Raw genomic sequence first — 27,472 nt, 5'->3', positions numbered from 1 at the left:
GGGGGTGATCAATGACAGGGGGGTGATCAATGACAGGGGGGTGATCAGGGAGTCTATATGGGGTGATCACCCCCCTGTCATTGATCACACCCCTATAAGGCTCCATTCAGATGTCCGTATGTGTTTTGCGGATCCAATCCATGTATCCGTGGATCCGTAAAAATCATACGGACATCTGAATGCAGCCTGACAGGGGGGGTGATCAATGACAGGGGGGGTGATCAATGACAGGGGGGGGTGATCAATGACGGGGGGGTGATCAATGACAGGGGGGGGTGATCAATGACAGGGGGGGTGATCAATGACAGGGGGGGTGATCAGGGAGTCTATATGGGGTGATCACCCCCCCTGGAAGGCTCCAGGGAGACGCCTGTATGTGTTTTGCGGATCCGATCCATCTATCAGTGGATCCGTAAAAATCATGCAGACGTCTGAATGGAGCTTTACAGGGGGGTGATCAATGACAGGGGGGTAATCAATGACAGGGGGGGTGATCAGGGAGTCTATATGGGGTGATCACCACAGTCATTGATCACGCCCCTGTAAGGCTCCATTCAGACGTCCGTATGCGTTTTGCGGATCCGATCCATCTATCAGTGGATCCGTAAAAATCATGCGGACATCTGAATGGAGCTTTACAGGGGGGTGATCAATGACAGGGGGATAATCAATGACAGGGGGGTGATCATGGAGTCTATATGGGGTGATCACCACAGTCATTGATCACGCCCCTGTAAGGCTCCATTCAGACGTCCATATGCGTTTTGCGGATTCGATCCATCTATCAGTGGATCCGTAAAAATCATGCGGACGTCTGAATGGAGCTTTACAGGGGGGTGATCAATGACAGAGGGGTAATAAATGACAGGGGGGTGATCAGGGAGTCTATATGGGGTGATCACCACAGTCATTGATCACGCCCCTGTAAGGCTCCATTCAGACGTCCATATGCGTTTTGCGGATCCGATCCATCTATCAGTGGATCCGTAAAAATCATGCCGACGTCTGAATGGAGCTTTACAGGGGGGTGATCAATGACAGGGGGGTAATCAATGACAGGGGGGTGATCAGGGAGTCTATATGGGGTGATCACCACAGTCATTGATCACGCCCCTGTAAGGCTCCATTCAGACGTCCGTATGCGTTTTGCGGATCGGATCCATCTATCAGTGGATCCGTAAAAATCATGCGGACGTCTGAATGGAGCTTTACAGGGGGGTAATCAATGACAGGGGGGTGATCAGGGAGTCTATATGGGGTGATCACCACAGTCATTGATCACGCCCCTGTAAGGCTCCATTCAGACGTCCGTATGCGTTTTGCGGATCCGATCCATCTATCAGTGGATCCGTAAAAATCATGCGGACATCTGAATGGAGCTTTACAGGGGGGTAATCAATGACAGGGGGGTGATCAGGGAGTCTATATGGGGTGATCACCACAGTCATTGATCACGCCCCTGTAAGGCTCCATTCAGACGTCCGTATGCGTTTTGCGGATCCGATCCATCTATCAGTGGATCCGTAAAAATCATGCGGACGTCTGAATAGAGCTTTACAGGGGGGTAATCAATGACAGGGGGGTGATCAGGGAGTCTATATGGGGTGATCAAGGGTGAATAAGGGGTTAATAAGTGACGGGGGGGGGGTGTAGTGTAGTGGTGCTTGGTGCAACATATTACTGAGCTACCTGTGTCCTCTGGTGGTCGATCCAAACAAAGGGGACCACCAGAGGACCAGGTAGCAGGTATATTAGACGCTGTTATCAAAACAGCGTCTGATATACCTTTCAGGGGTTAAAAAAAACACATCTCCAGCCTGCCAGCGAACGATCGCCGCTGGCAGGCTGGAGATCCACTCTCTTACCTTCCGTTCCTGTGAGCGCGCGCGCCTGTGTGCGCGCGTTCACAGGAAATCTCGGCTCACGCGAGATGACGCCAATCGGCGTTAGCGTAGCCTGGGGGAGCCGCCGCGATGACGCCTTTCGGCGTTACAGTTGCGGCAAGTGGTTAAAGGGGTTATTTACTCTTTATATTTATTGTGTGGGCAAAGAAGCTACATCCATACTTACAATGCATTTGGAAAGTCATCAGACCCTTTCACTTTTTTCACATTTTGTTATGTTACAGCCTTGTGCTAAAATAAAAATAATTCAAGTTTTCCCAATGTTATGGGGACAGATCCCCCCCATAACACAGTCATCCACAGATCCCCCTATAACAGTCATCCACAGATCCCCCTATAACACTGTCCTCCACAGATCCCCCTTTAACACTGTCCTCCACAGATCCCCATAACAGTGTCCTCCACAGATCCCCATAATAGCATCCTCTACAGATCCCTCTATACGTCTCCTTCACAGATCCCCATAACAGTATCATCCACAGATCCCCCATAACAGTGTGCCATCCACAGACCCTCCATTAGTTCAAAACCCACCAAAAGCACACCATTTAGTTCAAAATATTTTATTTTCTTAATTTCCCACTAAAAAACCTAGGTGCATCTTATAAAGCAAAAAATACAGTATATTGCTTTTGAGCTGGTATAGCTTTTTTCAGAAATAGTGCACCAAAAATGGTCTAAGAGCTCATGACCATATTTTTTGCGTATGCGGAACCATTCAAGGGGCCACAAAAAAAAAAATGGAAGTGACCATGGCCTATTATTGTCTGCATTACGGAAAGTGATATGACTGCTCTATTATGGGCCAGCAGTTCCGTTCTGCAAAATGCAGAATGCACACGGCCGGTATCCATATTTTGTGAATCTGCAATTTGCGTACCACAAAACAACAACGGTCGTGTGCATGAGCCCTAAGACTGTAACAAAACAAGGCACAAAGTAGGAGTAGATAAAAAACTGGCACAAAAGTTGTCTAAAAAACCCTTAGTCTAGCATGATGTCAATGAAACAAAATTGTAGCACATATACTTCATATATTTGCAGCAGCATGTATTACAAATTCTGATGCAACACCTATATAGAAGAGCCAATATCATTACTGATAAGCAGGTGCAAATAGATCAATAAACATCAATAAATGCCACCAAGCATAATTCATACAATGTTATATATAGCAAAATAGATATTTTATTGAATATAAGTTAAAAGGACAAATATATGATATCAACAAATTAGCCACATGGAGGTGCCACAAATCTGGTCATTTGCACGATAATATTACAATATAATAGCAATAGATGTGAGTACAAACCAAAATACGGTACCACAAATAATTTATAACAATTATACAGACCAAGAAGTAAGTGCCTCCCAAACACCCCAACACGTGTTTCTCGTCAGCTTCCTCAGTGGAAAATTTTCAAGTCAAGAGTAACCAGTTAGATTCCATATTATTTTTTCAGATGCCCATTGGAAAATGCAAGCAGCAACACAAATAATGGCTATTGGCAACACTTGATTAAGGCCTCTTTCACACTTGCGTTGTCCGGATCCGGCGTGTACTCCACTTGCCGGAATTACACGCCGGATCCGGAAAAACGCAAGTGTACTGAAAGCATTTGAAGACGGAGCCGTCTTCAAATTGCGTTCAGTGTTACTATGGCAGCCAGGACGCTATTAAAGTCCTGGTTGCCGTAGTAGGAGCGGGGGAGCGGTATACTTACAGTCCGTGCGGCTCCGGGGTTCTCCAGAATGACGTCAGAGCGCCCCATGCGCATGGATGACGTGATCCATGCGATCACGTGATCCATGCGCTTGGGGCGCCCTGACGTCACTCTGGAGCGCCCGGGGAGCCGCACGGACGGTAAGTACACTGCTCCCCCGCTCCCCGCTACACTTTACCATGGCTGCAAAGTAACGTCCCGGCAGCCATGGTAACCATTCAGAAAAAGCTAAATGTCGGGTCCGGCAATGCGCCGAAACAACGTTTAGCTTAAGGCCGGATCCGGATCAATGCCTTTCAATGGGTATTAATTCCGGATCCGGCCTTGCGGCAAGTGTTCAGGATTTTTGGCCGGAGCAAAAAGCGCAGCATGCTGCGGTATTTTTTCCGGCCAAAAAACGTTCCGTTCCGGAACTGAAGACATCCTGATGCATCCTGAACGGATTTCTCTCCATTCAGAATGCATTGGGATAATCCTGATCAGGATTCTTCCGGCATAGAGCCCCGACGACGGAACTCTATGCCGGAAGAAAAGAACGCAGGTGTGAAAGAGCCCTTACCCCTTGAATTAATCTTTATGGTTCTGTAACTCTTTCCTATGATTAAAGGGTTTCTACCACTTCGTTTTGACATAATTAGCTGTCAGACACTAGCGATCCGCTAGTGTCTGCTCTACCAAACAATGCTATTATAATACCTTTGTGTGCAGCCGTTTGCCTAAAAAACGAACTTTTATTGATATGCTAATGAGCCTCTAGGTGCTATGCGGGCGTCTTTTCAGCACCTAGAGGCTCGGTCTACTCACACAAAATGCCACCCAGCGCGTCCCTCCAGCCCGCCCATCTCCTCTGGAATGCTATCCTCCCTCTGAGCCAGCGGATGAATTCTCGCGCCTGCGCCGTGCGCGTCTGTATTCGGCACAGGCGCAGTGAATGTCTGACCGCTCCCTGCACAGACATCTCCACTGCTTGCTGCCGGGCGTCGTCTGTTCCTCGAAGCACTCTGACGTCATCGGCGCAGGCGCAGTGGAGATGTCTGTGCAGGGAGCGGTCAGACATTCACTGCGCCGAATACAGACGCGCACGCGAGAATTCGTCCGCTGGCTCAGAGGGAGGATCACATTCCAGAGGAGATGGGCGGGCTGGAGGGACGCGCTGGGCGACATTTTGTGTGAGTAGACCGAGCCTCTAGGTGCTGAAAAGACGCCCGCATAGCACCTGGCTCATTAGCATATCAATAAAAGTTTGTTTTTTAGGCAAACGGCTGCACACAAAGGTATTATAATAGCATTGTTTGGTAGAGCAGACACTAGCGGATCGCTAGTGTCTGACAGCTAATTATGTCAAAACGAAGTGGTAGAAACCCTTTAAGTTCTGTCTCTTGGGATGAAATCACGAAAAATTACATTTTTATATAGATTATTAAGAAGGATACCATTCAGTAGGTATAGCCATACCTCCTGTGAGTCCTTATTCTATAAAAATGGGGAAATAAACACATTTTCTATTCTTGGTTTGAGCTGTTAATAAATAAATTCTTAAAAGCTATTGGCTCCTAAACTTTTTTTTGAAAAATTAGGAGCCAAATAAAAAAATCTAGGAGCCAAATTAAAATTTTAGGCGCCATATTTAAAATACATACAATTATAATTAAAAAAAATACTTGGAGGAGGAGGTGAGATGCAGGTCACAGTAGTGAGCAAGCTCCACTTACAAGATACTGCCTGCCAGCACTATGAAACATACAGCACCACATATCTCTTACATCCAGTGACCTCTACTGTAATGTAGACGTTCTTTCCTCATCTCCTCCATTTGACCCAGACCGCCATGACAAATACTTTCAGCCACATCTCGTCTCTGCAGAGTTTGTTACACAAACTCCCGATAATGGTGTCCAAACAATGTCATCCTGCTGCCGCTGCCAATACTGTGCCCACTGTGCTCCCCAATGCCCCCAACTATTTTACAGTTGAAAAAATAGTGACCCCAGTAAAAATAATGTCGCTATAGTGTCTCCAGCAAATATATTGACTCTATACTGCCCCCCCAGTAATAATAATGTCTGCTAAAATGCTCCCAGTTATAATAAAACTCTACATTGTGCTCCCAGTAATAAGGCCTGTATAGTATTCCTAAAAATAATGTCCCCTAATATGCCCCTGTAATAGAAATGCCCCTACAGAGCCTCCAGCATTAATATCCCCTAAAATGCCGTTTTAGTGCCCCCAGTATTTAATAATGTCCCCTATAGTGCATTAAGTAATAATGCCCTGTACAAAAAATCCTGCTATAGTGCCCCAGTATTAAAATGCTCCCAGCACCTCCAGTAATGGCCTATACAGTGCTCTCCTTCTCTCCCCAGTAATATCCCCCACATTTCCCCCCAGTAATGTCCCTTTATAGTGCTCATTCCTCCACTTCAGTAATGTCCCCAATAGTTAAGTATTTGTCCCCCAGTGTCCCCCACAGTGCTCTCCTTCATGCCAATAATGAAAAAAAAAAGCCAAGAACTAATACCTGTTTCACATTTGCCAGCATTCACAATGCAGGCCACAACCTCTTCTGGCCTACGGCTTGGGATGGTGGGGCACAGGCAGCCAGACGCAAACATGTCACTGTGCCGCATCCTGGCAAAGGCGGGCACGATGATGCCTGCACCAGGATTTACTACCTCATAGGCCTCAGGCTTGCTAGGCCTGAAGTCTAAAGCTTATGAGAGTGATCAGAGGGGCAGGGAGCTATTGGCTCCCGTGCCCCGACGCATTAGTCAACTGCAGTGCGCTGGTGGGTCTAGTCACAAATGGCGACAAGATTAAAAAGTCTTGTTGCCATATTGCAATTCTAAGTCACATTGGCAACTATTTTGGTTGCCATCTGGAGCACTGAATAGCCTTCAAAAATTCCCAGCAACTTGAAATACAGATATCCTCTTTACCATAATCAACCATTATGAAATGAAAATCTAAATCACACACCAAATTATTGGAAAGTCTGCATCTGCACTTTCGTAGAAATTAAATTCTTAGGTCATGCGTTACCTCTCCTATGTAAAGTTCTTTTATACATGTGGTTGTTTAACCCCTTAAGGACTCAGCCCTATTTCACCTTAAGGACTTGGCCATTTTTTGCAAATCTGACCAGTGTCACTTTAAGTGCTGATAACTTTAAAACGCTTTGACTTATCCAGGCCGTTCTGAGATTGTTTTTCGTCACATATTGTACTTCATGACACTGCTAAAATTGGGTCAAAAAAGTTAATTTTTTTGCATAAAAAAATACCATATTTACCAAAAATTTTGAAAAATTAGCAAATTTCAAAGTTTCAGTTTCTCTACTTCTGTAATACATAGTAATACCCCCAAAAATTGTGATGACTTTACATTCCCCATATGTCTACTTCATGTTTGTAGCATTTTGGGAAGGATATTTTATTTTTTGGGGATGTTACAAGGCTTAGAAGTTTAGAAGCAAATCTTGAAATTTTTCTGAAATTTACAAAAACCCCTTTTTTAGGGACCACTACAGGTCTGAAGTCACTTTGCGAGGCTTACATAATAGAAACCGCCCAAAAATGACCCCATTCTATAAACTACACCCCTCAAGGTATTCAAAACTGATTTTACAAACTTCGTTAACCCTTTAGGTGTTGCACAAGAGTTATTGGCAAATGGGGATGAAATTTGAGAATTTCATTTTTTTGCCTAATTTTCCATTGTAACCCATTTTTTCCACTAACAAAGCAAGGGTTAACAGCCAAACAAGACTGTATCTTTATTGCCCTGACTCTGCCGTTTACAGAAACACCCCATATGTGGCCGTAAACTACTGTACGGGCACACAGTAGGGCGTAGAGGGAAAGGTGCGCCATATGGTTTTTGGAAGCCAGATTTTGCTGGACTGGTTTTTTGACACCATGTCCCATTTGAAGCCCCCTGATGCACCCCTAGAGTAGAAACTCCATAAAAGTGACCCCATCTAAGAAACTACACCCCTCAAGGTATTCAAAACTGATTTTACAAACTTTGTTAACCCTTTAGGTGTTGCACAAGATTTAATGGAAAATAGAGATACAATTTAAAAATTTCACTTTTTTGGCAGATTTTCCATTTTAATAATTTTTTTCCAGTTACAAAGCAAGGGTTAACAGCCAAACAAAACTCATTATTTATGGCCCTGATTCTGTAGTTTACAGAAACACCCCATATGTGGTCATAAACCGCTGTACGGGCACACGGCAGGGCGCAGAAGGAAAGGAATGCCATACGGTTTTTGGAAGGCAGATTTTGCTGGACTGGTTTTTTGACACCATGTCCCATTTGAAGCCCCCCTGATGCACCCCTAGAGTAGAAACTCCAAAAAAGTGACCCCATTTTAGAAACTACGGGATAGGGTGGCAGTTTTGTTGGTACTAGTTTAGGGTACATATGATTTTTGGTTGCTCTATAATACACTTTTTTGTGCGGCAAGGTAACAAGAAATAGATTTTTTAGCACTTTTTTTTTTGTTATTTACAACATTCATCTGACAGGTTAGATCATGTGGTAATTTTATAGAGCAGGTTGTCACGGACGTGGCGATACCTAATATGTATACAATTTTTTTTATTTATGTAAGTTTTACACAATGATTTCATTTTTAAAACAAAAAAAATGTTTTAGTGTCTCCATAGTCTAAGAGCCATAGTTTTTTCAGTTTTTGGGCGATTATCTTAAGTAGGGTCTCATTTTTTGCGGGATGAGATGACGGTTTGATTGGCACTATTTTGGGGTGCATATGACTTTTTGATCGCTTGCTATTACACTTTTTGTGACGTAAGATGACAAAAAATGGCTTTTTTTACACCGTTTTTATTTTTATTTTTTTACGGTGGTCACCTGAGGGGTTAGGTCATGTGATATTTTTATAGAGCCAGTCGATACGGACGCGTCGATACCTAATATGTATACTTTTTTTTTTATTTATTTAAGTTTTACACAATGATTTCATTTTTGAAACAAAAAAAATCATGTTTTAGTGTTTCCATAGTCTAAGAGCCATAGTTTTTTCAGTTTTTGGGCGATTATCTTGGGTAGGGTATGATTTTTGCGGGATGAGATGACGGTTTGATTGGTACTATTTTGGCGTACATGCGACTTTTTTGATCACTTTTATTACCTTTTTTGGGAAGTAAGGTGGGCAAAATTTCAATTTTCTCATAGTTTTTATTTTTTTATTTTTATGGCGTTCACCGTGCGGGGAAAGTAACATGACCGTTTTATAGATCAGGTCGTTACGGACGCAACGATACCTAATATGTGTAGTGTATTTTATTTTTTATTTTTTTATTCAGTGATAAGTGTTTTTTTTAATCTTAACTTTTTTCACTTTTCTTTTAAATTTTTTTGACCCAGACCCACTTGGTTCTTGAAGATCCAGTGGGTCTGATGTCTGTATAATACAGTACAGTACAATATGTATTGTACTGTACTGTATTTTACTTACACTTTGTCTGAACAGATCTCTGCCTTTAGCACAGATCTGTTCAGCACCATGGACAGCAGGATGCCTGAGAGGCGTCCTGTTGCCATGGGAACCTTCCCCGTCTGCTCAGTACTGGTCAGAACTTCGCAGACGGGGAAGGGTAAGGACGGGGCTGTCGGGGGGCTGTCTGGGGGCTCTCTCCCTCTCCCATCGGGGGGCTGCAAAGGCACAGCAGCCCCCTGATGGGAGAGGGAGGGAGCTCCCTGAGCTGGTAACCTTTTCCATACAGCGGTCCGTACGGACCGCTGTATGGAAAGGGTTAAACGGCTGACATCGCATCACCGATGTCAGCCGTTTATACCAGGGTGTCAGCAATGTGCTGACACCCTGGTATACCACTGTACACCAACGATTATTCAAGGGGAGGCGGGCGGGGGATCGCGATCCCGCCTGCCGCACCTCCCGCACCTCCCGCACCGCCTGCGACACCCCCCCTGCACCACCCGCCCACATAATATTATTCAGGGGTATTTTTAAAACAAAAAAAATGTTTTAGTGTCTCCATAGTCTAAGAGCCATAGTTTTTTCAGTTTTTGGGCGATTATCTTAAGTAGGGTCTCATTTTTTGCGGGATGAGATGACGGTTTGACTGGCACTATTTTGGGGTGCATATGACTTTTTGATCGCTTGCTATTACACTTTTTGTGACGTCTATCGTCTATACAGGGGGGGGGTGCAAATGACCCCCCCGTGTTGTTACGGGATGCCGGCTGAATGATTTCAGCCGGCATCCTGTTCCGATTAACCCCCGCGGCGCCGGAATCGCGATTTAAAGCCATGACGTACCGGTACGTCATGGGTCCTTAAGGACTCGGGAAACATGCCGTACCGGTACGTCATGCGTCCCTAAGGGGTTAAAGGGAACCCGTCACCATGAAAATGCATAGCAATCTGTAGGCAGCATGTTATAAAGCACGAGGAGCTGAGCTGATTGATAATTTTATGGGAAAAGATTCAGTACAGCTTGTAATTTATTCTGTTAAACCTCTGCTTTCTCTATACTTTGAGTCATGTGGGCAGTCTTTTCAGTGATTGACAGCTCATCCTGCCAGACTAAGTATAGAGCGTTTGCTGTCCATCAGTAAGTAGGACCACCCACATGACTCCTAAATAGAACAAGCCAGAGATATTATTGTATAAATTACGAGTTATATTGAATATTTTCACACAAAGCTATATATATCAATCTTCTCAGCTCCTCCGGCTCTATAATATGCTGCCTGAAGATTGCATTTCATATTTATGGCGACAGGTTCCCTTTGATACGTTCAAAACTGTTAGGCTGCACCAGGACTAAGTAATATGAAGCTGACCATCAATATGCTAGACTACACTGGTAGACAAGAGGCTCAAACAGCTGGTGCAAGAGTTGAATGGGTTCTAAAGAACAGGTTTGCTTTATAGAGGTAGAAGCTGTTGGTGCACAGGTTGGAGGAAAATAGCCAGGATGTATGTTGTAGAAAGCCTCAGGCTTCTTGCACACTACTGTATGCCCTCCGAGATATCCGGTCCATGAGCGGGCTATATGTCCCGGAGCGGTATTGATCGTGTGCACGGGAGCACACAGCATCATAGATTACAATGATGCTGTGCACGTCGGGCCGCCCGCGGGACTATTGTCCCGCACTCATAAGATCATATGACAATAGCCCAGCGGGCAGCCTGACATCCACAGCATCATTGTAATCTATGATGCTGTGTACTCCCGTGCGCACGATCAATGCCGTTCCGGGACATATGGCCCGCTCACGGACTGTATATCTCGGAGGGCATACGGTCGTGTGCAAGAGGCCTCAGTATGAGTATTGTCTAAGGCTACTAGTACAGGAATAATTCTCAGTTAACCTGATTGACTCTATGGTGACTAGAGCCCTTACGATCTCCATTTTATTTGTGCCCATGGTGTAAGAAAGTATTTCAGCGCTAAGAGCATTGGTATATTGTAGCTGAGATGAATTTTTTTTTTCTGTGGTCTTTTTTTTTCCTAGTGAGGCAAAAGACTATAATTAATTCAGAGAATAGCGGTGAGTCACAGTTTCCTCTGTTATTACCACCATTCGAGACTGAAATCACATACAACGAGAGGATGAAAACCATTTCTGAGACAGAGCGGCTTTTTGATGAGTTAACTGAAGAGAAAAAACAGGTATGGTTTGAAGTGTATTGGAGCTCTTCTCTCTATATTGGTGCATTTATTTAAGCAATATTTAATTGTGTGTTTTTGCAGTTCTGCAAAGCCCATTGCCACAAAATGCAGTGTAATCTGCAGGCAGTACGTTATAGAGCCAGATGAGCTGAGCAGATTGATATTTGGTTTTGAAGGAAATTATTCAGTAAAACTTAGGCTACTTTCACAGTAGCGTTTTTTGCGGATCCGTCATGGATCTGCAAAAAACGCTTCCGTTACAATAATACAACCGCATGCATCTGTCATGAACGGATCCGGTTGTATTATGTCTTCTATAGCCATGACGGATCTGTCATGAACACCATTAAAAGTCAATGGGTGACGGATCTGTTTTCTATTGTGTCAGAGAAAACGGATCCGTCCCCATTGACTTACATTGCAGCGTTATTCTGTTTGCGATGGGAGCGCAACCAAACGCAAGGGAATGCATTCTGGTGCATTCCGTTTCGTTCAGTTCAGTTTTATCCCCATTGACAATGAATGGGGACAAAACTTAAGCGTTTTCATCCGCTATTGAGATCCTATGACGGATCTCAATAGCGGAATTGAAAACGCTAGTGAGAAAGTAGCCTTATACATTTATAGCTCTACGTTTTTGAGCTCAGTTGTGCCGGGAGACCTTCCTATCAGTGACTGACGTCTATCTCTGTATACATACTTGCACATAGAATGCTATGAATCACTGATATCACCTCCCCCGTGTACAGCTATGAGTGACTGACGTCTATCTATGTATACACACTTACACAGAAAATGCTATAAATCACAGATATCACCTCCCCCGTGTTCAATGAAATCAGAAATAGCAGAGATATAAATGACAATATTTCCTGAATTTTTTCCTACAAAACTATATATCAATCTTCTCAACATCGTTATGAACGCTCATCAAGAGGTGTCAGTATTGGTTTCCATAAAAATGTTCCCTTTGTGGACTTGTCTGAGATGGGGGACCCCGAGGGGAGATATCTATTTTTAAGGGAGAAACTGGGGAATGTTGAGGTCACCCTATGCAATTTATATGCTCCTAACACGGGCACAGCCAAATGGTTGAAGAAAGTGCTCTTGGATGTTTCCTCATTCACTTCGCGACTCCTTGTTGTGGGTGGGGACCTCAATCTAGTACTAAATCCTTTACTTGACTCTTCCTCCTGGAGGTCTGCGGTCTCATATGGGGCACTGAGGGGCATACACAGTACATTGAGAGAACTTGGCTTGAGCGATGTCTGGAGGTCTAAACACGCAGATAGAAGGGACAACACCTTTTATTCCAATCCTCATAAATCATATCAAAGGCTGGATTACTTCTTTATACAGGATAGATACTTACCCCAAGTAATTGGTACTGACATCCATTGCATTACGGTTTCTGACCATGTCTTCATGTCCTTATTCATCCCTGAACTATCTGGGAGGGAGTGGACATGGCGGCTTAACCCAACGCTGCTAGACACTTCCTCACATGTTATATCCCTTTCCAAGAAACTACAAACATACTTTGACTTAAATACTCCTTCAGAGGCCTCCCCCGCCTCCATTTGGGAAGCTCATAAAGCTGTCATTCGGGGAGAATTTATAGCTTTAGGGTCCTATTTGAAGAAAAAACGCTTATCACAAATTTCCTCACTCTTGCGGTTATAAAGAGTTCTCATAAGAGATCCTTAGCCCTTACAGACCTTGACACTCTAGTGAAATTAAAGAATGAACTTAAATCCCTTTTGAATGTTAAGGCAGCCAATGCCTATATACGGCTAAGACATAGACAATATGCCAATGGTGACAAAGGCAACAAGATCATGTCAGCTCTGGTCAAAAAGATGATAGAACAAACACATATTAAACAAATGAAGTCTCCTAATAGCAGCCCTGTGTCATCCACCCCTGATATCGCGAAGATTTTCGCCTCCTATTATCAATCATTATATAATATTCGCCCCCAGGAACCTCCTGATACTTTATCTGCAAGGAAAGTCAGTATACATAATTTTCTGTCTACTCTAAACTTTCCAGTGTTAAACACATCTGATAGAGTGTCTCTGGTGGCCCCGGTTACCCTTGAGGAATTGCGTAAAGTTCTTATCACTGTACCTAATGGCAAAAGCCCAGGTCCGGATGAGCTCCTATCATAAAAAAAATTTGTCTGTGTTGGGACCACACATAGTGACATATATTTTAATTCACTGCTTTCCGGCTCCTCTCCGGCACACCAAGCATTAGAAGCTCACATTGTTGTGCTTCCTAAGCCAGGTAAAGATCCTGAAATTCCCTCTAGTTATAGGCCCATTTCACTTTTAAACGCCGATGTAAAGGTCTGGGCAAAAATATTAGCATATAGGATTGCCCCCCTACTCCCAAAATTAATTTCCCCTGAACAATCTGGGTTTGTGGGGGTAGAGAGTGCAGAGACAGTACCTGTGGAGTACAACAGGCCATTGAATATGCCTTGGCACATCATTCTCAACTTACACTACTCAGCACAGATGCTGAGAAAGCATTCGACTGGGTAGATTGGTGTTACATGGAATCCACTCTTCAGAAGTTTGGTTTCCCTCTTCAGTTCATAACAGCAATACTGTCCCTGTACTACTCCTCCCCCCCACGCAAAGGTCAAGGTGAACGGAGTTATTTCCCAGTCTTTTTCCATTACAAATGGAACCCGACAAGGGTGCCCATTATCACCCACGCTTTTTATCTTGTGCCTGGAATCTTTGCTACAGGCCATTAGACAAGATACAAAAATTCAGGGCTTAAAGGTAGGACTAGCGATTCAAAAAGTTGCGGCATTCGCCGATGATATGCTTTTATTCCTAGTTGACCCGGATGAGGCCTTTCAGGCGATCTTAAACCTATTTGAGGTTTTTGGACAAATGTCCAACTTCAAAATTAACCTTTCTAAATGTACTGCTCTAGGCATTAACGTCCCCTTAAATACCGTTTCAACTTTGGCCAAGAAATTCCCTTTCCAATGGGCTGAATCACATATTAATTACCTGGGGGTAAATATTCCTAAAGACCCTAGCATGTCTTACCAACTGAACTACCCCACACTTCTGTCTGATATCCAAAGGCAACTTAAGGATCTTAATATCCCCTTCTTATCCTGGATAGGCAGGAAAAATGTAATTAAAACATATGTCCTGCCGAAACTGCTCTTCCTGCTACAGACACTCCCCATACCTTTGCCGGAGTCTTATTTATTAGCCATCCGTAGAGTGTTCTCCTCTTTTATATGGAAAAAGGCTAAACCGCGACCGACCTATTCCATCCTGGCTCGGCCGAAACACAAAGGTGGTTTTGGTATGCCGGACATTAAGGCGTACTACTTGTCCATCCAAATGAGACTTCACTCTGAACTCATTAGCCCTCATAATAATAAATTAGGCTACCAAATAGCCCATAGGCTAATCTCCCCCTCAGTATTGGCGTCTTTGTGGAAGGTGCCAGCTCAGAGAGGACAAAGCTTCACGGTTCCTCCGGCACTTTTGGGAGTCCTTAACACTTGGACTAGACTAGCACCTATTTTTAATCTTCCCCGAGGCCCCTCGCCTTTCATGCCCATGAGACTGCTTCCCTTTTTTTCCATCCGGAATAGGTGGATACTATGGGAATTTGGTCCTTCTTTGTCAAGGATACGATTGGGGACGTGTTGAGGGGAGGGGTGGTTCCAGCTCTGTCGGACCTCCAGGCATCGCACCGAGCTACTAAATGGTCATGTAACGGACCGTTTCAGCAGACAAGGGGTTAAAATCCGTTCAGGCGATAAGCCCCTTTCTGAGAGACAGGCACAGCTACTTGCAGAACACCAAACTCCCGAACTGGATACAAAATAGCACTCCAAACTGGAACCTCACGAATAGCTGCTAGCAGACGAACAGGAAAAGCATACAATTCTGGCAATCGGTCCTCTAACAGCATACAGTGAATCCCCCCAATAACGAGACAAGGCTCCGTGTTGAGGGTCAAGCAGTGGTCTGACTGTACTTCACGTACAGCCTCTTTTATTCATAAACCACAAACATAGTACTGCCCACAGGGGTTTGAAATGCAACCAATCAGTAATTAACAACACATACAATGTAACTACAGCAACCAATCGTTCACGCCCCCAGAGGACCAGAATGAAGACTGACATAGGACAACATATCCCCACAATGCATCATGGTTTCCTCCTCTCTGTCCAGACAACCTGAAGAGCAATCCAATTATCTCTGAGGACAAAGGGAGATCGCCAATACACATGTGAGGACAACAGAACAGACATCACCATTTTAAACACACAATGGGACAATGGCACAATAGAAACACACCCTCATATTCCTCCCAAGCTGACAAGTTACACTTATTATAAATTGTTACAACTTTGTGAGTTTACATTGGCCATACATATAACTTACATTAATTCAAACAGTATAAGGTGGGGACAAACCTATCCAAAATTCACTTGAATCGGTTCAGGGGTTTAAAAGTTAGTATATGGCCCATAATCCTGGGGCAAGAGGCCAGCAGCCAGTCCTCTCCAAAACCCAGTGGCGAGGTTGGTTTCGCCACAGGTCATTCCTCCATTACTCTCATTTCATCACAATTAGTCATCAGTACTTAAGCACTGCTCATAGAAACTACATCCCTTCTTGGTATGACGCTATCATAGAATCCCCTATTCCCAAGAAACGATTGATCTCATTCCTATATAATAAGTTAGTTGATATTAACACTTCTGAAAAACCACATTTTATTCAGAATTGGGAGAAAGAGCTAGGCCTAACTCTTTCGGATAGCGAGGTTTCAGTAGCTCTGAAACACTCACATGGCTTTTCGAGGTGCGTCAGGATCCAAGAGAACTCATTTAAGTTACTCACGAATTGGTATCGCACCCCATTGCTGGCGATGTCATACGGAGCAGGGCACGGTCTACCACATATGGTGGACTTGTAAGAATATAAGCCTTTTTTGGGGTTCAGTGTCCAAAGCTATACAGCAAATTTGCTCTATAGGAGCTCCCATTACCCCTTCCTTGGTGCTCATTAATCTTTCAAATAGCCACTATCCTCTACATAAACATTCTCTGGTCTCCCATCTGATAGTTGCAGCAAAGCTTTTGATTCCCTTAAATTGGCTGTCAGAGCGCACTCCCACATTGTCGGAGTGGATCCAAAAAACTCAAGACATTAGCAGATTGGAGGAATTGTCCAGTTGGGAGAGCCTTTCCCATGACAAATACTTGGCCCTTTAGTCACCTTGGTTTAAGTGGTGTAGAGATCACCATTGTCACACCTTATCATAATAGCAATTCCTCGCACTATGATCTAACAATGTGTTCACCTCACTCTTTTTTTTTTTTATAATTTTAGCTTCTATGATCACTTCTACATTGTGATATTCAGTATCTAAATATTGTTACAATGCTTGCCTACTATGTACCTTAGTATATATGTTTATGCTGCTATGACCTGTAGGCTGGTTGCCCTTGTTGTACACTTTTCTATTTTTTGATAATCTCAAAATCTGCTCAACATCTCCTGCTCTATAACCTGCAGTCTCAGATTTCATTGCATTTCTTAGTGACAGGTTGACTTTAAAGGTGTTATCCAGGAAAATATATTTATGACAATCTCAGGATAGGTCATCAGTATCAGATTTTCAGGGGTGCAAACACCCGGGACCGCCGCCGATCAGCTGTTAGAAGAGGCCTTGAGCGCCGCAGCCTCTACCTATGCCACTGACGTCACTGCACGTTGGTCACATGACCTAGATGCAGCTCAGCCCCATTCAAGTCAATGGGGCTTAGCTGCAATACCAAACACTGACACTATACACTGTGCTGTGCTTGGAAAGCTGTCCGGAGTAGTGTTGAGTGAACTTGTGGTTTCGGCTTACAGGGTTCGGGTTATCTAAGAATTCCGTTATGGAATCCGCTACCACGGAGCACAGTGGCTCCCTGAAATAGCTGATCGGCAGGGAAGCCGGGACTTGGACCCCCCCTGATGTGATAGTGAGGACCTATCCTGAGGATAGGTCATCATTATGTTTTTCAGGATAACCCCTTTAAGCTTTTTAAAAACATGGCTTATTTTGGTCTTAGTTTTTTTCACCACTGCTTTCAGAGAGCCATAACTTTTATAGTTTTCCATCAGTGTATCCGTATAAGAGCCTTTTTTTTTTTTTAATTCTAAAGCCACAACTGCTGTAATCATGGTAGCATCAGTTCACCATTACAGCAAGAGCTATAATGTCAGTGCTCAATATACTTGACTGGAGGGCTGCTTTAAAGAATAACACTGACTGATAACTGCATATACCTGTTTGTAGCAGTTCAGCAGTTGCAGTGTGAATATTGTAGCCCTCCGTGTAGAGATTCTTTGATAAAGAGATTGATTTCAGCTCTGTCACTTCAAGGGTTTAAATGGTTTGAATGTTCGCTATGTGCCATAAGAGTCCATCAGGGTAAAAAAAGGGGTCGATTCAAATCGTTAGAATCAGGACGTCCATCAGCTGATGTGCTGGTCTTTTGAAACCAGACGCGTTTCGGGGTCTTTTCCTAGCCCCTTCCTCAGTGGTAGCCCGCAGAGAGAAATGAGCCCCTTTTTATACCCAGAATCCTCCATAATTGGGTAAAATGAAAAATCTGGAATGGATCTAGAAACTTGTTTCAGCAAATTGCATATAAAACCTGATGTGGAGTAAAAAATAAGGATACATATCAAATATATCTATAGATGTCAATTTTCCAAAAGTAACTCTTAAAAAACTTAATTACTATCTCATAGAGTTATATGTCGACATACAATCTAATCTGTAGAATGTCTATATAATTTTCTGAAAAAAAACGCAGTTGCAGTTTATTCAACTTTTATCTATTTTTCTCATGCGTTTTCTCAGAATCTTACATCCATAGATTGTGCATATATAGAAAATATAAACTTTCAAAGAAAATTTGTCTCTAAAAATGTTTGACAATGTCTAATATATATATATGTAGATATATAGTACCATCTATGCCCCAGCAGTATGATTTTCTAAAAAACGCAGGTGCGTTTTTTTTTATGCAATGTGTTTTCCATGCGTTTTTTTTTTTAAATTATTATTTTCTTTTTTATTCTCTATATTGATTCTACATATATATATATATATATATATATATATGTCAATAGCAGACATCTTATGTAATTATAGCATATAATATAAATAGCATATAATATGAAAGATATGTCACATGAAATAAAAGATAAAACATTCCATATATCAGTGTTAAATTAAATTAAAATTAAATATAACCATTGAGTACTAATATGCAATATATCAAAAGCTACTAATATAAAAACGCTATTTGCGTAACATGTAAATAATACGGCACAACCCTTGCGAAGATATAAATACAAATGGTTAAAAAATATATATATTTTTTTTTTATAAAACATATACTTCCGCATTGGTCTCTTACTTTTTAGTTTTTTATTTATTTTTCAGTTATTATTTCAATAGTTATTTTAAGTAAATGTTTTTCTATGAGTCAGGCCTCATGCACACGACCGTATTTTTTTGCGGTCCGCAAAACGGGGTTCCGTTTTCCCGTGATCCGTGACCGTTTTTTCGTCCGTGGGTCTTCCTTGATTTTTGGAGGATCCACGGACATGAAAAAAAAGTCGTTTTAGTGTCCGCCTGGCCGTGCGGAGCCAAACGGATCCGTCCTGAATTACAATGCAAGTCAATGGGGACGGATCCGTTTGACGTTGACACAATATGGTGCCATTTCAAACGGATCCGTCCCCCATTGACTTTCAATGTAAAGTCTGGAGTCCCTTTTATACCATCGGATCAGAGTTTTCTCCAATCCGATGGGATATTTTAACTTGAAGCGTCCCCATCACCATGGGAACGCCTCTATGTTAGAATATACTGTCGGATATGAGTTAGATCGTGAAACCTCATTTCCGACAGTATATTCTAACACAGAGGCGTTCCCATGGTGATGGGGACGCTTCTAGTTAGAATATACTACAAACTGTGTACATGACTGCCCCCTGCTGCCTAGCAGCATCCGATCTCTTACAGGGGGCCGTGATGAGCACAATTAACCCCTCAGGTGCCGCACCTGAAGGGGTTAATTGTACTATCATATCCCCCTGTAAGAGATCAGGGCTGCCAGGCAGCAGGGGGCAGACCCCCCCCCTCCCCAGTTTGAATATCATTGGTGGCCAGTGCGGCCCCCCCCCCGCCCCCCCCCTTCCTCCCTCTATTGTAATAATTCGTTGGTGGCACAGTGTGCGCCCCCCCCCCCGCCCCCCCTTCCTCCCTCTATTGTAATAATTCGTTGGTGGCACAGTGTGCGCCCCCCCCGCCCCCCCTTCCTCCCTCTATTGTAATAATTCGTTGGTGGCACAGTGTGCGCCCCCCCCCCCTTCCTCCCTCTATTGTAATAAATCGTTGGTGGCACAGTGTGCGCCCCCCATTGGCCCCCCCTCCCTCTATAGCATTAACAACATTGGTGCCCAGTGTGCGGCCTCCCATCTCCCCCCCCCCCCCTCCCGATCATTGGTGGCAGCGGGTTACTAGCAATAGTACAATAGTAAAAGATTCATACTTACCTGGGAGCTGCGATGTTCGTGTCCGGCCGGGAGCTCCTCCTACTGGTAAGTGACGGTTCATTTAGCAATGCGCCGCACAGACCTGTCACTTACCAGTAGGTGGAGCTCCCGGCCGGACACGAACATCGCAGCAGCAGGTAAGTATGAATCTTCTACTATTGTACTATTGCTAAGTAACCATGGCAACCAGGACTGTAGTAGCGTCCTGGTTGCCATGGTTACCGATCGGAGCCCCAGCGATTAAACTGGGACTCCGATCGGAACTCCGCTGCCACCAATGATGGGGGGGGGCTAGATGGGAGGCCGCACACTGGCCACCAATGTTGTTAATGCTATAGAGGGAGGGGGGGCCGATGGGGGGCGCACACTGTGCCACCAACGAATTATTACAATAGAGGGAGGGAGGGGGGGGGCGCACACTGTGCCACCAACGAATTATTACAATAGAGGGAGGGGGGGGGGGCCGCACTGGCCACCAACCTATTATTACAATAGAGGGGGGGGGGGCCGCACTGGCCACCAATGATATTCAAACTGGGGAGGGGGGGGAGGGTCTGCCCCCTGCTGCCTGGCAGCCCTGATCTCTTACAGGGGGCCGTGATCAGCACAATTAACCCCTTCAGGTGCGGCACCTGAAGGGGTTAATTGTGCTGATCACGGCCCCCTGTAAAAGATTGGGTGCTGCCAGGCAGCAGGGGGCAGTCTTGTACACAGTTTGTAGTGTATTCTAACTAGAAGCGTCCCCATCACCATGGGAACGCTTCTGTGTTAGAATATACTGTCGGTTCTGAGTTTTCACGAAGTGAAAACTCAGCTTTGAAAAAGCTTTTATGCAGACGGATCTGCGGATCCGTCTGTATAAAAACTAACCTACGGCCACGGATCACGGACACGGATGCCAATCTTGTGTGCATCCGTGTTCTTTCACGGACCCATTGACTTGAATGGGTCCGTGAACCGTTGGCCGTAAAAAAAATAGGACAGGTCATATTTTTTCACGGCCAGGAAACACGGATCACGGATGTGGCTGCAAAACGGTGCATTTTCCGATTTTTCCACGGACCCATTGAAAGTCAATGGATCCGCGAAAAAAAACGGAAAACGGCACAACGGCCACGGGTGCACACAACGGTCGTGTGCATGAGGCCTCATCCGAATATTTATCCAATGACTTTTTCGAGAGCTATTTCTGAGGAAAAAGCCCAGAGGAGAATAAGGTTGGGAGCCTCAGAAATAGCTCTCGAAAAAGTCATTGGATAAATATTCGGATGACTCATAGAAAAACATTTACTTAAAATAACTATTGAAATAATAACTGAAAAATAAATAAAAAACAAAAAAGTAAGAGACCAATGCGGAAGTATATGTTTTATAAAAAAAAATATATATATATTTTTTAACCATTTGTATTTATATCTTCGCAAGGGGTGTGCCGTATTATTTACATGTTACGCAAATAGCGTTTTTATATTAGTAGCTTTTGATATATTGCATAATATTAGTACTCAATGGTTATATTTAATTTTAATTTCATTTAACACTGATATATGGAATGTTTTATCTTTTATTTCATGTGACATATCTTTCATATTATATGCTATTTATATTATATGCTATAATTACATAAGATGTCTGCTATTGACATACATATATATATATATATATATATATATATATATATATGTAGAATCAATATAGAGAATAAAAAAGAAAATAATAATTTAAAAAAAAAAACGCATGGAAAACGCATTGCATAAAAAAAAATCGCACCTGCGTTTTTTAGAAAATCATACTGCTGGGGCATAGATGGTACTATATATCTACATATATATATATTAGACATTGTCAAACATTTTTAGAGACAAATTTTCTTTGAAAGTTTATATTTTCTATATATGCACAATCTATGGATGTAAGATTCTGAGAAAACGCATGAGAAAAAAAGATAAAAGTTGAATAAACTGCAACTGCGTTTTTTTTCAGAAAATTATATAGACATTCTACAGATTAGATTGTATGTCGACATATAACTCTATGAGATAGTAATTAAGTTTTTTAAGAGTTACTTTTGGAAAATTGACATCTATAGATATATTTGATATGTATCCTTATTTTTTACTCCACATCAGGTTTTATATGCAATTTGCTGAAACAAGTTTCTAGATCCATTCCAGATTTTTCATTTTACCAAATTATGGAGGATTCTGGGTATAAAAAGGGGCTCATTTCTCTCTGCGGGCTACCACTGAGGAAGGGGCTAGGAAAAGACCCCGAAACGCGTCTGGTTTCAAAAGACCCGCACATCAGCTGATGGACGTCCTGATTCTAACGATTTGAATCGACCCCTTTTTTACCCTGATGGACTCTTATGGCACATAGCGAACATTCAAACCATTTAAACCCTTGAAGTGACAGAGCTGAAATCAATCTCTTTATCAAAGAATCTCTACACGGAGGGCTACAATATTCACACTGCAACTGCTGAACTGCTACAAACAGGTACCGCCGACTCTGACTCTATCAGCCACGTGGGACGCCACCGTGTGCTATAGTCAGACGGTATTAGTGTGTATTTCGTTTTTGCCATACAGGTAATATCGACTGATTATTATCGATAGAATAACTATAAGTCTATATCGAATTTCAGTCTGGACATTCATTCGAAAATTTATTTTCCTATTCATTCGAATATTTATCTTCACATAATCGAAAATTTCAGTTTGGACAATCATCCGAAAATTTTCATATTTATTCGAATATATATCTTCTTATAGTCGAAAATTTATTCTCATAGTGTTGAATAATCCATTATCGATCCTCTTGTTTTTTCCAATTAGGACACATCCTTTTCATTCAAGTTGTATATGTTACCCTTTTGTATACCACCGCAATCATAAAATTTTATGCTTTTTATCTGAACAACAATTTTAATATTATTCTTAATGTGTAATTTTATTGTGGAATTTGTTTCATTGTGATTTTGTTTTTAGATCTATATATTGGTGTAATAAATCTAATAATTTTTGAATAGTCTTTGTGTGGTCCATTGGGAGAGTGCTCAGCCTCTCTGTATACAATATTAACCTTTTTGACTGGGTGAGTCATTAGGCTTAGTAGCACCCACCCATAGTTACAGGCGATAGTGAGCCACCATACTTTTTATATTATTTGATAACTGCATATAGCCTGCTCACAAAAATGATATCGACATGGAGGGAGTTGCCCCTAAGATGTTATAAGTCATACCCTCCTTTGGGATGGAAATCCATGTAGAAGATTTTATTGACCTGCTCAACAGCTTAAAGTTTTTTTCTCTGGAATTTAGATATTGATGACCTATCTAAGTCCCTGAAAACCACTTTAAAAAGGCAGGATCTACCAACATGAATCTTACGTATATAGACCTCTTTAGTCATTCTAGAGTTGTACCATGAATCTTCATGACAGTGTACAGTGACCATTTACTTTGCTGACACTTGGAACTGCATCTGCCCACAGATTGAAGCTGCCCTTAGCAGAATGCCAGGGACTGGTCGCAGACTGAGCCTGAAGATGAGAGCTACAAAGGTAGCTTTCTTTTACTTTCTTTCATTAGTTTTGTTTTTTCCTTCCTTTCTTCCCTCCCTGGTGTCTGGGGTTGGGCAGATCATACAGTGTTTGTTTTTGTTTTTTAAATTTTATGTAGCTGCCCATAAATAATTCAAGATTGCCTTCCTCAGCTAACAAGGTTCCCTAATACTTCTAGAAAGGGCATAGTCATACAGGAATACCATATTTCCAAAAAGGTACACATGTAATCCACAAATCAAGACATAAAAAAATTAGCGTAAAAAAATAATTTTATTATAACAAAGTTAAAAAGGGCAATATAAGCCTATACACAATTTAGAAGAATCCACACAAGACTCAAACCAAACAAGGGGGATGGGGCATCTGGTGGAAAAAGAGTGTAGCAGCATCCACAACAGCCGCTATATACCCAGTGCAGTAAATACAATAACGACCATCAGATCCATATGAAAGCTTCAAATGTGCATGCATTCACATAAGCGTTTGATCCCTAGGGGGCACAGAGGTCCAACAAAGTAGGGCCCCTAAACAAGGCGGACATTTGGTGGACAAAAGCAGCATATCTGTAAGAAATACCGCAAATGCTTTCCTCCAGTAATGTCCCAGCACTCTTGATGTGTTTAGCTAACCTCTTTTGTCCATCATATGTCCACCTTGTTTCATTTGTGTCTTGTGTGAATTCTTTTAAAGGGGACCTGTAACCACTCTGTGCGTCCCCTTGAAATAACAATTCTGGAGCATTCATTCTTAAGACTCTATGATTTGCCATTTATTTATTATTCCCGCTACAAGTAATGTATGTATGTATGTATGTATACGGGCATGTCACTGCTGCAGACAAGTAAACAAAGACTGGAGGGAGGCATAGGAACAGGAGCTCTGGTCTCGAGCTGTGAGTATTGGTGTTTTTTTTAATGTTACCATAGTCCTTGGCTTTGGCCTTAATTTTGCATTACTCGCACAACCCCTTTTAATTTTAGACAGACTTTTCCTTTAAAGCCTGTTTACCATTGAGCCGCTATGCTGATTTTCTTTAATATATCTATTTCAGGAAAGTTTGGAAGATCGTTTGGAAAAGATCAACCGCGAACTGGGTTCAGTTCGAATGACTCTAAAGAAATACCATGTGCTACCTACATCAGCAAATATTTGATCCATTAAGAAAACCCCACAGCTGTCACTTTGCACTAATGTATATATTTACTGCACTGACCAATGCTAATGGCTAAAAGCCAATGACCTCTCAGACCTTTTACTGCTTTAATAATCTTTCTATTTCATGCAAGCTCTTTTTATTGTACACAGATTTTTCTTACACAGACTGTAAAATTTATATTTTAGTATCTGAAGTGGCCAAATTTGAGGTATAGGATACAAAGGTAAAGATTTTATTAGGTACCTTGTGCCCCCCTTAGCTTTTATAGTGTAATATATTTATTAGTATCATTATTATGGTCATCCTGGTACAACTATCACAGTGCTTCCAGATTTAAGTTTTGTTAAATCCAAATCTTGTGAAACATATCTTGCAATATGAAGTATTTGGTTACCACATGTATTATGTTTGTCTGTTTTGTAAAGACCTTCACTGCTTTGCTGGGCAATGCATTGTAAGGCTAGCCTGTGTTCTTCTGATTTACCTCGTAGATACTTGGTGGAACAAAAAAAAAATGAAGCCCAGTAATGTGACACTTTTTAGAGCACAGCACAATGCAGCAATAAATGTCCTTTAAGTGTTTGTTTTCTCTTTGTGCTGGTCTTCTTTGATAAATGACCCTCACTGTGTTCACTGTCCAGCTGAGGAAAGTCCTGGTTGTCATAGGTTATCAACTAATGTGCGGTCAGAGATGACTGGCAAAGATTATAAACTGGTTTTCCGCCTCATATTAGATTGTCAACAGCTCCTGTAAAAAATCAGATTCCACCGACAAACATCCACTGGGGGGATCATTTACAAAGATTGTCATTTTACGCCGGTCTTTGATTCCCTCCTGCACTGCTGGAGGATGCACATCATTTATGACGAGGCGCTTGCCATCTATGGCAGTCCGTCCGCCTGAAGTGAAAATCTACTCCACCACCTGGGTGGAGTAGATTTTTCGGTATATTTTATGCCTAAAACTGGAGTAAATGTAAGTGAATATGCAGGGGACGATAGCCCGGCCCTGCCACTCCTAAGTGGTGAGGATGGAGTAAAAACCCTGTGTGCAACTGCAACAAAATATTGTCACACAGGCATTAAAGTCGCAAAACAGGGTCTTACAACTTCTTTTACACTAGTTTTGTGTTAATAAATGACTCTCACTGTGTCTATAACTTGCTAAAACAAATCAAGATGGTTCAAAGTCACCACTAAGATTCCTCCAGGTGACATCTTCAATCAGGGGAGCACCCAGGAATTTTCTTTAGGGGGGGTCCGAAAGGCAAAAAAATGCGGCATGTGTAGTGCGCTATGCTAATTGAATTTTTCAAAGCCCCCTTTATATTTAAAAATGCAGGGAAAGGGTGTAGTGTGTTGTGCTGATTCTTTTACTTGGCGATTCTAAAAGGCCTGCAGGAAAACAACAATGCGCAATTTTTTTGGGCCCCGCCCATTATTGAAAGCCCCTCCTACATATAATAGGCCACTCCCAACAAACACTGTACAGCTGACATTCTATAGTTGCGGCCTGTCTCTACACATCATACGGAGAGGGGAGGGTCTGTCCTGGCTGCACTGCCTGCTTATATAACAAGCTACAGCCAGGAAGCTCCTCCGCTCTCCTCCCTCCCCTGATCCTGCTCAAGGCCTGTGGTTCCCCCCACCATCTGCCACCCGCCCGTGGCCTGCTGCCCCCCTTGACCGTCCTCACCCAGCTCTGAATCCTCCTTCTGCAAATGGCAGGGGGAGGAGCCGGAACATCTCCTCTCCTACATAGCGCCCCCTACCTCTTACATCCAGTGATGTCACCTTTGTTGTAGACGTTCTCTTTCCTCATCTTCTCCATTCAGACCAGACCGCCATGATGATTTTTCAGCCATCTCCCATCTCTGCAGAGATTAACAAACAGACATTAGTTTCCCACATTTCCATCATCTTCACATCTTCTGAACACCCTTTCCTGCCACCCTCAATACTGTGCCCGCTGTGCCCCCAATACTATACTGCAGAAACAGTCCCCCTGGAAATACTACTACCACACAGATAGTGCCCCCCTCAACAATTATTGGCACACAGTGCTCTAAAAAAATAACTGCGCCCAGACACTAATAGTATAAAGATAATGTCCCCCAAAAATTATTGTGCTAAGCTGATACTGTGGCAGGGTGCCCCCCAAAGTAACAGGGCTCCCCAAAATAGAAATAATTCTCTGCCAGAGCACACTTAGTAGTAATAATGCCCCTATAGTGCCCATACTAGTAATCATGTTCCTCATAGCCCCCCAGTATTAGCAAAGCTCCGCATAATACCTCCTAGTACTAATAATTCTCCCTACAATATGACAGTACATGAAATACCCCCGCTTAGTGCCCGCTGTTGAGCTAATGTCCCCATAATGTATGCCAGTATAAAATACCCCTATATAGTGCCCCAGTAAATTCCCTCATAGTGCTCCTCTCCCTTCCCCATAGTGTCCCCCATAATATGCCAGTAAAAAATGCCCCTTCTAAGTGCCACCATATGCCCCAATAGTGCTCCACTCCCCCATAGTGCCGCTCTCCCCTATAGTGCCTACCATAATGTGCCAGTAAAAAAATGCCCCCTTAGTGACACCAGATGCCATAATGCCCCCATAATGTGCCAATAAGAATAAAGGCCCCTTTAGAGCCCCCACTTCCCCTTAGTGCCCCCAAATAATGCCCCTATAGTGCAACCAGATGCCCCATAGTGCCATTCCCCTATAGTGCCCCCATAATATGTCAATAAAAAAAAAGCCCCCCAGATGCCCCCATAGTGCTCCTCTCCCCCATGGTGCCGCCCCATAAAGTTCCACCATATGCCC

General features: G+C 42.9%; 1 protein-coding gene across 2 annotated transcripts in view; it reads left to right on the top strand.

The window, feature by feature from the left end:
* MPHOSPH9 (M-phase phosphoprotein 9) overlaps positions 1-25,209 on the top strand; it is a 117,024-nt gene extending 91,815 nt beyond the window's left edge. For both annotated transcript variants that reach the window (XM_040416190.1, XM_040416189.1), the window contains 3 exons: positions 11,138-11,295; positions 23,418-23,486; positions 24,541-25,209. In XM_040416190.1, coding sequence (XP_040272124.1) covers positions 11,138-11,295; positions 23,418-23,486; positions 24,541-24,642 — 329 coding nt within the window. In that variant the 3' untranslated portion in view covers positions 24,643-25,209. The remainder of the gene's footprint in view (positions 1-11,137; positions 11,296-23,417; positions 23,487-24,540) is intronic.
* The last annotated feature ends 2,263 nt before the right edge of the window (positions 25,210-27,472 follow it).

The sequence above is a fragment of the Bufo bufo genome, chromosome 2, assembly GCF_905171765.1.
Source record: "Bufo bufo chromosome 2, aBufBuf1.1, whole genome shotgun sequence".
Lineage (NCBI taxonomy): Eukaryota > Metazoa > Chordata > Amphibia > Anura > Bufonidae > Bufo > Bufo bufo.
Note: the sequence above shows the minus strand (reverse complement) of the source record. Positions and strands in the feature narration are given on the sequence as shown.